General features: G+C 40.8%; 1 protein-coding gene across 1 annotated transcript; it reads right to left on the bottom strand.

Moving 5' to 3' along the window:
• Positions 1–5,310: 5,310 nt before the first annotated feature.
• On the bottom strand, positions 5,311–5,721 carry LOC133825257 (uncharacterized mitochondrial protein AtMg00860-like). The gene has a single exon (XM_062258222.1). The coding sequence runs from the start codon at positions 5,719–5,721 to the stop codon at positions 5,311–5,313; it is 411 nt and encodes a 136-aa protein (XP_062114206.1).
• Between the last annotated feature and the right edge of the window lie 10,886 nt (positions 5,722–16,607).

Raw genomic sequence — 16,607 nt, 5'->3', positions numbered from 1 at the left:
ACAGACGACCCCATTGGCGATCGGGCCTTTGGCAGTCTCGCTATCGGTGACCCGGTCACCGGTGACAGTGCCACAAGCGACCTCGCCATTGGTGACCGCGCTCTTGGAGATTTCATCGGTGATGACCACAACACTTCAATGTGAGTCGACGAAGACGGTGACCCCACGAACGGCGAGGCCACATACCAAAGAATGGCAAGGCCATGATTGGCGAGGTTATGATTATAAAGGCCTCCGTCAAGGGAAATCAAAGTAGACATCCTCTGGACAGTCTTGGTTTCCTCAAGTCCTCTATAAGGTCTAATATAATATGGAAAAACCCGTTGGGTCAGGCCAAATGATCACGAGAAAGCGACATTTTACAAAGGACCTAAGGGGCTATAACCCGATCTCAGGTTCAATCATGACCACTAGAGCCTATTACAGGCGACTAGGGTAGAACAACAAAGCAACTTTCCCTTCCAGGCTAGTCTAGTCCAGGCGATCGGATAGAAATAAGTAGTTCACCTTATTTTAACGAGTCGTCACAGGCGCGGGAGGGGCCCCTTGCTGGTCCCCCCGTCATTAAAAGGGCTAGTCACAACATAGATTATCGAGCTCCCCCGCTCTCCTTTCACTTTATGCGAATGGTAGAAAGCCCGGTTGTGCAATGTTCAAGGTAGTGCGTATGGAGCAAGGCTACATGCGCATATAACAAATCAAAAGACATGCAAAGTTCTTGTAGCAAAGTTCGTGTAAGTCATGTGGAGCAAAGGAAAGAAAATGCAAAGATCTGGCAAAGTTCATGCAAAATGCATACATAATGAATCATGCAAGCAAACAACAACTGAAAAGGAAAAATTCAGAAACTTTTGCGAGGCAACATTGTAACGCCTTGGATAGCCAAGATCGTTAAACTGTGTATTTTAAATAGTAATCAACTCGCCAATCAAGTCATTTGGACATAAACGTGTAACTAGAAGTAATTAACTGGTTAGGGTTAAAAATATTGGTCAAAGGAATATTTACTTTCATTAGAAAGTTTAAGCTCGTACACGGGATTCGAAAATAAACACTTAAAAAAGGTAATTATAGCTCAAAAGGTGAATACAAAACATGCCAGCCTAAGTGGCTCAGCAAGAAAATATAGACATGCTCATAAGCATTTAATAAAAGATTTCAGAATCTTATCTGGCATGCCTAGCAGTAATAACTTTACTCATGCATGTATTTTGTAATGCCTTGGATAGCCAAGACCATTACACTGTGTATTTCAAATACTGCTAGACTTTCTAATAAAGTTGTTTGGATATAAACGTGCAACAAAGGTAAATTAACAGATTAGGATTAAAAGATTTTGATCATAGAAATAGTTGTTTTCATTAAAAAGTTGAGTCTGTACATGGGATCCCAAAAATAGGTGTTTACTAGGCATTTACAACTCTTAAAATGATTACAATGAAAGCCAGCCTAAGTGGAAAAATCAAGTTTGGCTCTAGTCCCTATTGATCCCTCGGCCGTGGCACTTGAGCAGTTGCAAATGTACATGCCGCCCGTAAAGCTCTCCAACTCACAGCTAGTCCAACTTTTCCTTTCCCTTACCTGCACCATATAGCTCCCGTGAGCCAAAGCTTAGTAAGAGAACTTACTTCACACACACGAACAAACACAGTATATATAAATAGTGAACTTAAATCGATCAATTCAATAACAATAGAACATAAGCAATAAGCTAAGCAATGATAATCAACCCAATCCAACATGTAATTCAATCTCAACATTCAATATAGTTAGTTAAGTGCAAACGACACTTCTGTTTATTCTGTGACGTTCAGGCCTGGCACCCTCAGGCAAAGCCCTCTGGTTATTTAGCTGACCCCGACACGCTTGGACCGGGCTACGTTCTGCACACTTAATGTCAGCCCCGGCTCCCTTAGGCCAGACTTTCAAATCAAATATAACAAATGAATAGATTGCAGAACACGCAATCGATTGTAGCACAAACAAGCATGCATATCCAGATATTCTCAAATACAGATATATTCACAATCATAATCATATCCGTTAACAGGGGTCCAAGCCCAGATCATAACCCGGGTGCAGTTTTCTTACCTTGAGTCCTGAGCTGCAAGTGAGAGACAGTCCCGAGCACGATCCTCAATCCCAAGCCTTAGCAGTATATCCTAGTCATAATGCAAAAATGGATAACCATCAAACCCTAAACTGATTAAAAGCCTCAAATTCTACTATACCGGGTAGTAGGATCCTTTCTGAGCACTAACGTTTGAGTTCTCGAGCCTAAAATACCTATTTGGCCAATGTTTCCTATTTGAGTCGCGACGCCCTACCCCTTAAGTGTCGTGACCCTCTACAAGCCAGAGAGCCTTCCAAGTCATTTCCATGGACACGCGGCATGGCGCATCCTACCCAGCACCACAGTGCAAAGGTGGTTCAACGAAGCCCCTTAGGCCTCTAAGTTCATGTGGGTTCCAGTGCGACCCCACGGAGCTAGATTTTCCTGCACTTCTCCTGTGTTTTCCCCGAGCTAAACTCACTAGAATTCAATATAAACATGTAAAGTCATAATTGAGTCTGGGATGCTCAAAACACATCCTAAACATCACAAACAATGGGAAATCCAAATCAAACCCCTAACCCAACTCAAAAGCCATAACTATCTTTAAAACTCATCCAAAGCTCAAACTAATCAGAAAATCCTCCAGTAAAATAGGTTATAAACCTTACCTTGATAACGATTCTGACCTTGAATTGATCCTCAAGTAATCCTAGCTTCATTCAACCCTCCACTAGAATTCACCAAGATCCAAATATCTCCCAAGGCTCTAGATAGAGAGAAAAATGAGAGTGATAGAGAGAGAGAGCAGCTGAGCGTTTGTTTTTCTTCTGATTGCTTCCCAAGACTGCCCAAGTCAATCCCCTAAGATCAAAATGACTAAAGTGCCCTAAGGTCAAGACCTTTCCTTTCAATGCCCCCAAGGGAAAAACGGTCATTAGCCCCATATCCCGTGAATTCCTCGAGTGGTCCTATAAATTTCCAATTAATCCCGACGTGCCCAAATAATCACCAAATAACTACATGTTACCTTATAAATCCCAAATGCGTACTAAGTCTCCAAAATACCCCTAGGCTCACCTCGAGCAGGACATTTAACCTTGTTGTAACTATTTTGCTAATCATCTCACTAGGATCGCCTCAAGCTGAATACCGTAAATATATCCACATAATAATGCGGTCTAAATCATTTAAAACATATAATCACATTTATACCCTCAACAAGTCAAAATTACAAATATGCCCTTATTAACAATAACGGGCCCATATGCATATTTAATACACATAAACATGCACACATAATCATATTACCATAAAAATCATGTATGCCACATAGTCACACAATTAATCAATTAGTTTCTCACATATATATATATATATATATATCAATTTATGCCCTCCCGACACACTAATCAAGGCGCTACAAATTTGGGATGTTACAACTATCCCCCCTACTAAAAAATTTGTCCTCAAAATATACCTGAACAACTCGAGATGCTGATCCCGCATAACCGACTCTAGCTCCCATGTCTCTTCCAAAACCTTGCTATTCTTCCACAAGGCTTTAACTAGAGGAATCGTCTTGTTCCTTAGAACCCCGTCCTTGCTATCTAGGATCTATACGGTCGCTCCTCATAGGACAAGTGCATCTGCAGATCCATATCCTCATATCCCAATACATTGGTCATATCTGACACATATTTCCAAAGCATTGAGATGTGAAACACATCATGAACTCCTGATAACGATGGGAGCAGAGCCAATATATAGGCTAGCTACCCGATCCTCTCCAGGATCTCAAAAGGTCCCACGAATCTAGGGTTCAGCTTGCCTTTCTTCCCAAATCTCCTTACTCCCCGCAATGGCGAAACTCGCAGAAATATGTGGTCCCCTACCTAGAACTCCACGTCCCTACGCTTAGGGTCAGCGTATCTTTTCTGTTTGCTCTGCGAAGCGAGCATTCAAGCTCGAATCTTCTCAATAGCTTTATTATTCTTCTGAACCATCTCTGGTCCCAAATACTTCCTTTCCCCCATCTCATTCCAATGAATGGGCAAACTACACTTCCTTCCATACAACATCTCATTTGGAGCTACTCCAATTGTTGACTGATAACTGTTATTGTAAGAAAATTCAATCAACGGAAGTTACTTACTCCAAGACCCCTTGAAGTCTAGCACACATGCTCTAAGCATTTCCTCCAAAAATCTAAATTGTCCTCTCAGACTGCCTGTCTGTCTGAGGATGGTAGGTTGTACTGAACTTCAGCTGAGTCCCCATAGCCTTCAGTAAGCTACCCCAAAACATGGAAGTAAATATGGGATCCTGGTCCGATTCTATTGACTTTGGAACCCCATGGAGACACACAATCTCCCTGACATACAACTTTGTATACTGGTCCTTAGTATAGTTTGTCCTCGTTGGCAAAAAATGAGTTGACTTTGTATATCTGTCCACTATCACTCATACCGAGTCGTGTTGCCCCACAGTCCTGAGGAAGCCTCCTACAAAGTCCATGGTAATGTCTTCCCACTTCCATTCGGGAATATCTGAAGGCTGTAACAACCCCGTTGGCTACTGGTGTCCAGCCTTCACCTGTTGACAGGTTAAACACTTTACATAATTGACCACGTCCCTCTTCATCCCAGGCCACCAGTACAACGACTGTGGATCCTGATACATCTTCGTGGTGCCTGGATGTAATGAGTATGGTGTGGTATGAGATTCATTGAGGATCTCTTGTTTGATACCCATGTCCACTGGAACATAGATCAGATCCTTGTATCTTAGCAAACCTATCTTCGAAATGGAATAATCCTCATCTACTCCAGCTAGGACATCCCCTCTATTTCCCTTCAACCGTGTATCACTCATCTGGCCCTCTTTTATTCTCTCCAAGAGGGTCGACTGTAGTGTAATATTGGCCAACCAATTCTATCTTTGGTCATATCTTCTGTTAGTTCCTTCGATATCTGCGTCAAGCTAAACAACTGTCTTGGGCCCCTCCGGCTCAAAGCATCTACCACTATTTAGGCCATAAAGGATGTCATAGTCATAATCCTTTACCAATTCTAGCCAAAGTGTCTGTCTCTTATTTAGGTCTTTCTGTGTAAAGAAATATTTCAAACTCTTGTCATTGGTGTATATCTCGCATCTTCTCTCCATAAAAATAGTGTCGCCACACTTTCTTGTTCGAATACCACCGTTGCTAGCTCCAAATCATGGGTAGGGTACCATTGCTCACATTCCTTCAACTGTCACGATGCATAGGCAATAACCTTCCTACTCTGCTTCAACACACATCCTAACCCCAATATTGATTCGTCGCAATACACCACAAATTTGTCCCAGACTGAAGGAAAACTCAGCACCAGAGTAATAATCAATCGTTGCTTCAGTTCCAGGAAACTACCCTCACATTTTTCTGACCATGAGAACTTCAGATTCTTCGGCGTTAACTCAGTCAATGGTGTAGAAATCTTTAAAAACCCTTCCACGAACCGCCTGTAATATCCCGCCCACCCAAGGAAGCTCCTAACCTCCAAGGAATTCCTTGGCCTAGGCCAATCTCTAACTGCTTCTATCTTGGTCGGATTTACCTTAATCCCATCTACACTGACTATATGGCCAAGGAATGTCACCTCTAGTAGCAAAATCTCGTACGCCATTATAGAATCTAGGGGTGTCCTGCCCACGTCCTGAGGAAAAAGAAGGGAAAGCTAGAACTGCGAACTAAAGTTTGCATGTTTGTTGGCTTTCCTAAAGGTACTCGGGGTGGAATTCCCTATAGTCATTCAGAAAAGAAAGTATTTACTTCTACGAATGCTACTTTTCTGGAAAATGACTATGTCCAAAACTTCAAAACTCACAGCAAAGTAGTTTTAGAGGAGATGGTTAAAGATTTGACTCCAACTAAAGTTCCATCGTCATCAACGCAAGTTGATGATGAAATGCCCACTCTTCATGTCCAACTGACGCAATTCGATTCAAATGAAGAAAGTGCCACTGTTCCTGAGCAAACTATCACAGAGCCTCGTTGTAGTGGGAGGGTTTCTAGGAACCTTGTTCGCTATGGTTTGGATGGTGAAACCAATATGGTTGTTGGTGACACTAGTGATGATGATCTATTGTCTTTCAAACAGGCAATGGCTAGCCCTAAAAAGGAACTATGGCTCGAAGCCATGTAACAGGAAATGGAGTCCATGTTCTCAAATTTCGTCTGGGATCTTGTGGAAGCACTTAGTGACTTTAGGGCCATTGGGTGCAAATGGATATATAAGAAGAAATGAGGTGTTGATGGAAATATCGAGACTTATAAACCTCGATTAGTGGCAAAGGGTTATACCCAAAGAGAAGGCATGGACTATGAGGAAACTTTTAGTCCGTTAGCCATGATCAAATCCATTCGCATCCTCCTATCCATAACAGCCGCTCTCGACTATGAGATCTGGAAAATGGATGTTAAGACAACTTTTCTTAAAGGAAAGCTTGACGAAGTCATTTATATGGATCAGCCAGAAGGATTTAAAGTAGCTAGACAAGAAGGAAAAGTTTGCAAGTTGAATAGGTCCATCTATGGACTTAAGCAAGCTTCTCATTCCTGGAATCTTAGTTTTGATGAAATAATCAAAACCTATGACTTTGAACAAAATATTGATGAGCCCTGTGTTTACCAACTGAAGGCAAATCAAACAGTGGTATTCTTGGTTCTTTATGTAGATGATATCTTACTCATTGGAAACAATGTTAAGAAATTATTAGATGTGAAGAATTGGCTGAGCACTCAAATCTAGATGAAGGATTTGGGTGAAGCAAGTTATGTCTAGGTATCCAAATCATCAGGGATAGAAAGAACAAACTTTTAGCTCTATCTCAAGCAGCTTACATAGATAAAGTGCTTGAACGTTTCTCAATGAAAAATTCCAAGAAAGGGCGTCTACCGTCCCGCCATGGAATTCATCTTTCAAAGAAGCAGTCTCCCCAGACTCCTGAAGAGGAAGATGCAATGAGAAAAGTTCCTTACGCATCTGCAGTTGGAAGTCTGATGTATACCATGTTGTGTACTAGACCAGATATCTGCTATGTAGTGGGAGTAGTGAGCAGGTATCAGTCAAACCCAGGACCGGAACATTGGATCGCAGTTAAGCATATCCTGAAGTATTTGAGAGGGACTGAGGATTATATGTTAGTCTCCAAGGGTGGTGTTCTGAACCCTGTAGGCTACACCGATTCAGATTTTAAGACTGATGTCGATGACAAGAAGTCTACTTCTGGAATGGTGTTTACTCTTGGGGGTGGAGCTGTGATTTGGAGAAGCGTAAAGCAGTCTGCAATCTCAGTTTCCACCATGGAGGCTGAGTACATAGCCGCATCAGAAGCAGCTAAGGAAATAGTCTGGCTAAAGAAGTTCTATTCGGATCTTAATGTTATTCCAGAAATGGATAAACCGCTTGTGTTGTTTTGTGACAATACAGGAGCGATAGCCAACTCGAAAGAACCTCGAAGTCACAAGAGGAGTAGGCATATAGAATGGAAGTATCACATTATTCGAGAATATGTGGCTAAGGGAGATGTGATGGTTATGAAGATTGCAACTAAAGACAATCTTGCAGATCCGTTTACAAAGATAATACCAGGAGCTACATTCGATAAGCATATCAAGGAAATGGGATTAGTAGAATTAATGCATTATTTTCAATTAGTGCAAGTGGGAGTTTTTTGGGGTTTTATGCCCTAATTAAAACCCAAATTCTCTGTATTCTCATTTATTATCTATAAAAGAATAGAAATCATTTTTTGACTTGGTCAATCACTTTGCTCACATGTTTTATTTTCATGATTATTTGTTTAATATAAACTTCTATTAAATATCCAGCATATAGTTAATCATATTTATAGTGACGTATTCACAGTGGAATATAAATATGATTATGTGGATGCTCAAAATTCAACACCGGTAAAGAACCCACCTCTCATGCCTCAGGCCCCTGGAAGGTCCAAAGCAACCATGTTTGAGGTCCATTTGAACCCTCAAACAAATGCTCAAATTGACCCTGCTCCAAATGACCACTTCGCCTTGGACCCCCACGGACATCCCAGACGTCTCACGGGACTCGTCGCCTTGCACCAGCCAAGGCGCCTCGCACCTCACGGGCGCATACGGCGCCTCACGAATACACATAGTGCCTCGCACCCATGTAGCCTCGCAGGTGCGTGAGGGTCTTGCGCACCCCTGATATTCCGCAACTATCTCGCGAGGCCATTGTCTCGCCACACCTCGGTGCACCTGGCAAGTGCCACGCCTCACCTTGGCACATCCGTCATCCGCGAGGCCGTCACGCGAGGCCATCCGCAGGGCCTCACCTCGCCTTGGCGCATACGTCACCTGCGAGGCCATCTGCAGGGCCTCGCCTCAGCTCAGCGCACCCATCATCTGCGAGGCCCCTACCACGAGTCCATCTCCCAAGGCCATCCGCAGGGCCTCGGCTCAGCTCGGCGCACTCGTCATCCGCGACGCCCCTCCCGCGAGGCCATCTCGCGAGGCCATCCTCAGGGCCTCACCTCAGCGCGCCCACCATCCGCAGGGCCTTGCCTCGGCTGCGTCCATGCTCCAGCATCCGCGAGGCCACTCCCACGAGGCCGTCCGCAGGACACGCCTCGGCTATGCCCACACACCTGCATCCCCTATGATATGAGCATAGGCCCCACTGATGAGGCCCCTCTTTACTCTCTAAGGAAGGTGTCACCAGCGGGGTATGACACCCCCTACTTAAGCATACTAAAATCTGCAAGTACACTTATATTTCACAAAATGAAAAGGGGTTAGAGCAAGGGCATATCTTGAATACATGAGAGAGACCTTCAAATACAAAGCACATTTATGGGAATGGGTTGTACGACCAGGATGAGCACAGGGGCGTGATTCTGGGGTCCGTACTAGACAGGTATTGGTGGTACAAGTTAGTACCAATGGCAAAGGCACTACCTGTACGTCATCGACCATGTGTCAGGGTTGACACCACAACCACCTGCACCACTACATCTGGTGCCACTTCTCCTGACACTCGTACTGGGCGAGTAGTGGAGGCACAATCAAGTACTAAAGTGGAGGTGCTCCCACCAACCCTGATCATGTACTGGAGCCAACACCACTACACCTGATACCACTCTCCTGACACCGTACTTGCATACTATCTGGTCCCTTGGACCACATTGTATCAGGGGCCATTAGAGCCCACTATAAAAGGACTTCCACTTCCACTTGGAAGGGGGTTGGAAAAAACACTGTAGCAATACACCATAAGAAATACAAATTTAGTTCATCATTTTCCTTCTACAAGTGTTCTTTGAGTTTCCAATTAGATCTTTGAAGTTTTTCTTTTGATAATCTCTACATTTCTATTTTTCTAATTTAACTTGGTTGACGAGTTCTCACCGTCAACAGATTATATGTTCAAAAATAAGTTAGTCCTAAGATTAGTTAGTGCACAGGATTTACATTGACATGCTAATCTATGATATGATCTACTTACACATCACAGTGTTATGTTCTTTTCAGAACATTAGAAAAGTAGATAAGATCGGAAGTATTTGTTACATCGAACAAGACCGATATTGACAGTTGATAAGATAAGTAGACATACCGTTATTATCTATTCTAGTCATATCATATAGTTGACCATAGGTCAATTCAATCTCAATTCTGAGTTGTTAGTATTCTAACTGATTGTATTATTTGAGTTCTTTGATTTGTTTGTTACCAGCTTACCTTACGGACTAGCCCATACTTACATCTTGGGAACTCGGTAGTATAATTGAGTGGGAGTGTTAATCATAGATATGAACATCTATAACTTCTGATGAAGAAGTGAAACGATGGTTTCCTTTTAGTTTGGTTCAAGGTGTTAAATGATAGAGATCTCATTTCAGTAATCAAATTAGTTTACTGAAATATCATTTACAAGGAACTAAGTGTTTCAAGGATAAAATACAATGAGGGGTAAAACGGTATTTTAGGCCCATCTCATTGTAGACCATCTGTAGAGGATTGAGTGACAATTATGGTTGTAACAATGGATAATTAATAGCATATATATATTTGTTATAGAGCGTTCTATGAATTGAAGAGTGCAATTCTGAGTCTATAGTGGAGTCACGATGAATTAATAAGTTAGTAAATTTCTTTGTTAGATTTATGATAACTTATTGGAGCTTGATTTCATAGGCCCATGGTCCCCATTGTACCTTGGATAAAATCATCTAAATAGTCTCTATTAATTGATTTAATTATCAATTGGAATTATCAAAGTTGACCAGGTCAATTTTGGATAGTTTCACAGAGTTATGTAATTTTGAGAAGAAAAGAGAAATTATGATAGATTTATTAATTAAGATAAATTGGTATCTAAATTAATAAATAAGTTTAAATCAAGGTTCAAGTTATAAATAATTAATTTGATAAAGGATTTAAATAATTATTTAATTAATTAAATCAATAGAAAATAATATAAGCCTTGATTTTAAGTTCAATGGGCTTATAATCAAATGGGAAATTTCACGGGCCTAAAGCTCATGATAATTTCGACCTAGGGCTGTTAATTGGCTATTATTTTATTGAATTTTTAATTAAATTAAATGGTCTGATTGAGTCTATAAAAGGAGTGCTTAGAGAGAAGTCAAAACAAAGGTTTGACAAGTAACACAAGTCATTTTCTAAGCCTCTTTGTTATTTTCTCTTCTTCTCTCTGTATCTATCTCATGTGTTGATAATTTCCCACACTAGTCTAGGTGATTATAAGGATACATTGGAAGACTGTGAAAAAATTAGAAGAACGGTTCAGTTTCTTGATAATACTCTGGGACAGAAAGGATACAAGAGTTAGAGAAACTGAAGGAATGACTTTTTCATTTCACTGCGTATACTATAAGTATTCTTATCTTTGTTTCTCTTTGAATTCAATTTTAGAAACATGTTCTAGGTTATCTCATATTAATTTGTTTAATATTAGATCTACATGAAAATAAATAAAGATCCTGTATAGTGTTCCCAACATGTGTAACATCCCAAATTTGCTAATAAGGCTTAGTGCCTTGATTAGTGTGTCGGGAGGGCGTAAATGGATATATATGTGTGTGAAACTAATTGATTAAATGTGTGATTACATGGCATACATGAATTATATCATAATAAGAAAATTTGAATATATGTGCATGCTTATGTGTATTAAATATGCTTGTGGGCTCGTTCTTGTTAATAAGTGCATATTTGTAATTTTGACTCGTTGAGGGTACATATGTGATTCTATGTGTTAAATGATTGAGAACACATTATTATGTGGATATATTTGCGGTATTCAGCTTGAGGCGATCATGGTGAGTGGAATAGCGGATTAGTCACAACTGGATTAAATGCCTGGCTTGGGGTGAGCCTACGGGTATTTTGGGGACATAGTCCACATTCAGAATTTATCGAGTAACAAGTAGTTTTTTTATGATTATTTGGGCACATCGATATTAATTGGGAATTTATAGGACCACTAGAGGAATTAGCGTGAAATGGGGCTAATGATTGATTTTCCCTTGGGGGCATTGAATGGAAAGGTCTTCATCAAGGGGCACTTTAGTCTTTTTGATGTTAGGGGATAGACTTGGGCAGTCTATGGAAGCAATCAACTACTCTCTCTCTCTCTCTCTCCATGACTCTCATTTTTCTCTTTCTCCATAGAGCCTTGGGAGATATTTGGAGTCTTGGTAAATTCAAGGGGAAGGGATGAGTTTTCTCTGCAGAGTTGCATCTAGGATTACTTGAGGATCAGTTCAGAGTCGAAATTGTTATCAAGGTAAGGTTTAAAACCTTTTTTGCTGGGGGATTTTCTAATTAGTTTGAGCTTTGGCTGAGTTTTAAAGTTAGTTTTGGTTTTGAGTTGGGTTAGGGATTTGATTTGGATTTAGGGTTGTTTCTATTGTTTAGGATGTGTTATTGAGGGTCCTAGACTCAATTCTGACTTTAGTATATGGTTATATTGAATTCTGGTGAGTTTAACTCGGGGAAAACGCAGGAGAAGTGCTGCAAATTCTTGGTTCGCGGGGTCGCGCCGCGGCCCACATGAACTCAGGCCTAAGGGGGTTTGCTAAACCGCCTTTAGCGCCGAGGCACTGGGTAGGATGCAGAACTATAACGCCCTGGATAGCCAAGACTGTTACACTGTGTGTTTATAAAAGTCTGCGACTTGCTAATCAAGTCGTTTAGTTGAAATCGTGTTATTGAAACTATTGTGGAACTAGGGTTAAAAGATTTTGGTCTCAAAGGCAGTATTTCTTATAAATAAACATTTTCTGTTTACACGGGATCCCAAAAAATTATAAGACAAAACCATTTACAAAGATTCAAGGTCTAAATACTGTAATTAGCCACTCTAAGGCAAAACAGACTGACAGGCATTCCTTGTCCTGATCCACTCCTCGGCCATGGTGACCGAACAGCTGACTATGTACACTCAGCCCCGCAGCTCTCCATCTCAGGACTGGCCCAACTTTCCTTTGCCTTTACCTGCACGACGTAGCACCCGTGAGCCAAGGCCCAGCAAGAAAACACAATAACAGAGCATAAACAATCAACAGACAATCCAATACCTCATATCATATAACCATGTTCTCAATAGTTTAAGCATTTATGATAACCAAGTATTCATCATACCAAACATATCAATAATCAATTCACAGATTATAACTAGGGTTAGCGCCCTTAGGCTGCACCCTCTGTTTATCCCACTGACTCTGGCCTGCTTAAACCGAGCTCAGTGAATATTAAGCTATCCTCCGCTACTAGTGGCCAAGCTGTGCTCTGTGCGCAAATATTATATACGGCACCCCTAGGCCGTTTATCACATGTCCCATGGCATAATACCATCATTGACATTATATAGATATCGGGAGCACTTAGTCCCATCACAAACATATAATCGGGTGTAGTTTCCTTACCTTTAAATTCGCTAGCTTTGTTCACTTGATCCTTGAGCACGATCCCCCTTGAGCCCTAGCGCGCACCTAGTCACAACCATAGGTCAAAATCATCACCAAACCTTAAGTCCAAAACCTAACCTCGGGACCAATCCCGAGCTCTCAGGAAGTCCCAATTCCACCAAACGGGGTGGTGGAATCGAACCCCGAACCCCCGAGCAAAAACCCTTGAAAATAACTCAAATACCCCTTTCTGGAAGCAGGGTAGCGCTACATCGCTCTTTGGAGGGCGCTACAGTGCTACAAGCAGAACCCAAAAACCCCCAGACAACCTTGCCTAGCGCTACAACGCCCAAAGGCTAGCGCTGTAGCGCTAGTCATAGAACCAGCCACCCTGCATTTTTCCTTCTTGCGATTTCCCCGAGCCAACCCTTACAAAAACTTTTCCAATCTTCAACCAAACTTAAAAACAAGCTTATCAACATACTCCACTCATCCCAAGCATCCCAAATACACAAAACCCAATCACATGCACCCCTAATCTCAAAATTCACCATGGTTGAACCTCAAACTCAGAAACTTCAGCACAACAATCAAAACCTCAGAATTTAGAGCTTAGAACTTCATACCTTCAATGGGGATTCGACCTTAAGTCAACCTCTACACCTCCTTGGCTTACTCCTCCTTAAACCCTTGGCTTGAATTCCCTAGAATTCCCATCAAATTCATCTTAGACACCTTAGTTCAATACAAAAACCAGAAACTGAAGAAACCTCAAAGTCTTACCTCAACTGAATGGTTTGTTCTTGCTAAACCCTTGCCAATTCTTCAAGCCAAACCAAGGACTCTAGCCTCAAGCTTTACTCTGGCTTCTCCTGAGTTTCTGCTCCAAAATACCTCAAGAATTGATGGAGATATGCCTAAACCAACCTTGGAAATGGCCTGCTCTTCTTTCCCTTTTCTTTCCCTTCTTTTCTTTCTTTCCTTTCCTTTCTTTCTTCAGACTTCTATTTCTTTCTACAAGTTCCACTAAACATAAAGCCTCAGTTATGCCTATCTCTTATAAGCCCAAATGACCACAATACCCACCCTTTAATTCTAACTTCTTTAATCCACCTAGGGGTATTTTGGTCATTTCACCCAATTCCCGCTAATTCCTTCAGTGTCTCTAATATTTACCGCTTATTTCCTGATACCTAATTAATCACCAATTATATTCCTCTATATCAAAATAGACCCCAATATATTCTCTAAATTCCCATTTATACCCTCAGGCTCGCCCCGAGCCAGGTATAAATCCCCGCCGTGACTTTTACGCTAACCTGCGCACTAGGATCGTCTCGAATCACAAATCACAGATATATCCACATAATAATGTGGTCTCAACAATTATCACATATATACAGTTATGCCCTCAACGGGCCAAAATTACCATTATGCCATTTCTAACCTAATCAGGGCCTACATGCATACTAATACACATAGTCATGCATCTCAGATATTCAAATAGTCATGTAGCATACTTTTAATCATTAAATCACATATATTCCAATTATGCCCTCTCGGCACACTAATCAAGGCCCTTAAGCCTTATTAGTAAATTTGGGTTGTTACAGCAACGGTGCGTGTCCAGTGAAATGACTTGGAAGGCTCTCTGACTTGTAGAGGGTCGCGATGCTTAAGGGGTAGGAAATATTGGCTAGATTGGGTTTTTAGGCTTGGGAACTCAAACCTAAGTGCTTGGGAAGGATTCTACTACCCGGTTTAGTAGAATTCGAGGTCCCGAAGGCTAGTATATTATTTTGAGGCTTTTAATCGGTTTAGGTTTTGATGTTTATCCATTATTGCGTTGTGACTAGGTTATACTGCAAAGGCTTGGGATTAAGGATCGTGTGTGGGACTGTCTCACACTTGAAGCTCGGGACTCGAGGTAAGAAAACTACACCCGGGTTGTGATCGAGGCTTGGACCCCTGTTAAAGAATATGATTGTGAATATATTTGAGAATATATGGATAGGCATATTTTTTTGTGCTCCAATTGATTGTATGTTCTACAATCTATTCATTTGTTATATTTGATCTGAAAGTTCAGTTAACGTTGAGCGTACAGAACATAGCCCGACCTAAGTGTGTCAGGGTCAGCTAATTAACAAGAGAGCACAACCTAAGGGCGCCGGGCCTGAAGGTCACATAATAAACAGAAGTGTCGCTTGCACTTAACTAACTATATTGAATGTTGAGATTGAATTACATGTTGTATTGAGTTGATTATAATTGGCTAGCTTATTGCTTATTTTCTGTTGTTATTGAACTGGTCGATTTAAGTTCACTATTTATATATATATTGTTTTTTGTTCGTTTGTGTGAATTAAGTTCTCTTGCTGAGCCTTGGCTCACGGGTGTTATGTGGTGTAGGTAAGAGAAAGGGAACGCTAGACCAATCGTGAGTTGGAGAGCTTTAGGGGTTGCGTGTACATCTGCAGCTGCTCGACCGCCACGATCGAGGGATCAAAAGGGACTAGAGCCAAACATGATTTTGCCGATAAGGCTGGCTTTAATTGTAATCACTTTGAGAGTTATAAATGCCTTGTAAATACCTATATTTGGGATCCCATGTACAGACTCGACTTTTTAATGAAATCAACTATTTCTATGATAAAAAATCTTTTAATCCTAATCCATTAATTAGCCTTAGTTGCACGTTTATGTCCAAAGGACTAGATTAGCAAGTCCAATATTTAAAATACATAGTTTAATGGTCTTGGCTATCCAGGGCATTACAACTTGGTACCAGAGCGGTCTAGGTTTAAGGGTTTCTAAAGATTGGCTGGGTATGTACACTCCCCGCTAAAGACAAACTCAACTCAAGGTCTGGTAACTGTATATTTAACTACATGTTTAATTGTTTAAATGAAATATAAATTCCTTGCCTGCTTGTTAATTAGGAAGCATGAGATATACTCATAGGGCTTGGCCCTTGACTGTTATGTGTATATGATAAGGCTTGCTTATTAACATTGCTACTCTATGTGGATAATTTTTTAAATGCCTGTTTGCATTATAAATTGCATGTTGATCCTCGAGTATTGGCATTAGGTAGTGGGGTGATTTCAAAATATGTTATCATTTTCTGATCAGTTGAGTTGTTGATTGCAGATATACTTGGAGAGTTATGCCTCCAAGGCGATCAGTTTGACTAGAATGCGCTGAGATCGGGGCTAGAGATGATGACCAGGGCCAGATGAAAATATTAATTAAAATTTAATTTACTTTGGCAATTAAGTTCAGTAAAATTACATTTTTAACTTTTAATTTAACAACACTAATTTCAAATAATTAAACTACAACATATTATAATAAAATATCTATAAAAACACACAAAAATCTATAAAATTACAATCAGACTAATAAATTCAAAATTACTTAAAAAGACTTCATAAGTTACTTAAAAACTCAAAGACTAAGCAACAATTTGCATAAAAAATGTAGTAAAATAACTCTATTTAGTAGAGTTATCAGTCCCGCTCCGGCCCTGCCATATTTGATGGCACCCTTTAGGTCCATATCGTCGCCTGCAAAGGAACGAGCAGAAGAT

Source organism: Humulus lupulus, chromosome 3, assembly GCF_963169125.1.
Source record: "Humulus lupulus chromosome 3, drHumLupu1.1, whole genome shotgun sequence".
In the NCBI taxonomy this organism is placed as follows: Eukaryota; Viridiplantae; Streptophyta; class Magnoliopsida; order Rosales; family Cannabaceae; genus Humulus; species Humulus lupulus.
This window is presented reverse-complemented; position numbering and strand designations above follow the sequence as displayed.

Bases quoted from the DNA above. Each gene is read 5' to 3' on its own strand.
- LOC133825257 (XM_062258222.1), bottom strand. From the start codon at position 5,721: ATGGCGTACGAGATTTTGCTACTAGAGGTGACATTCCTTGGCCATATA.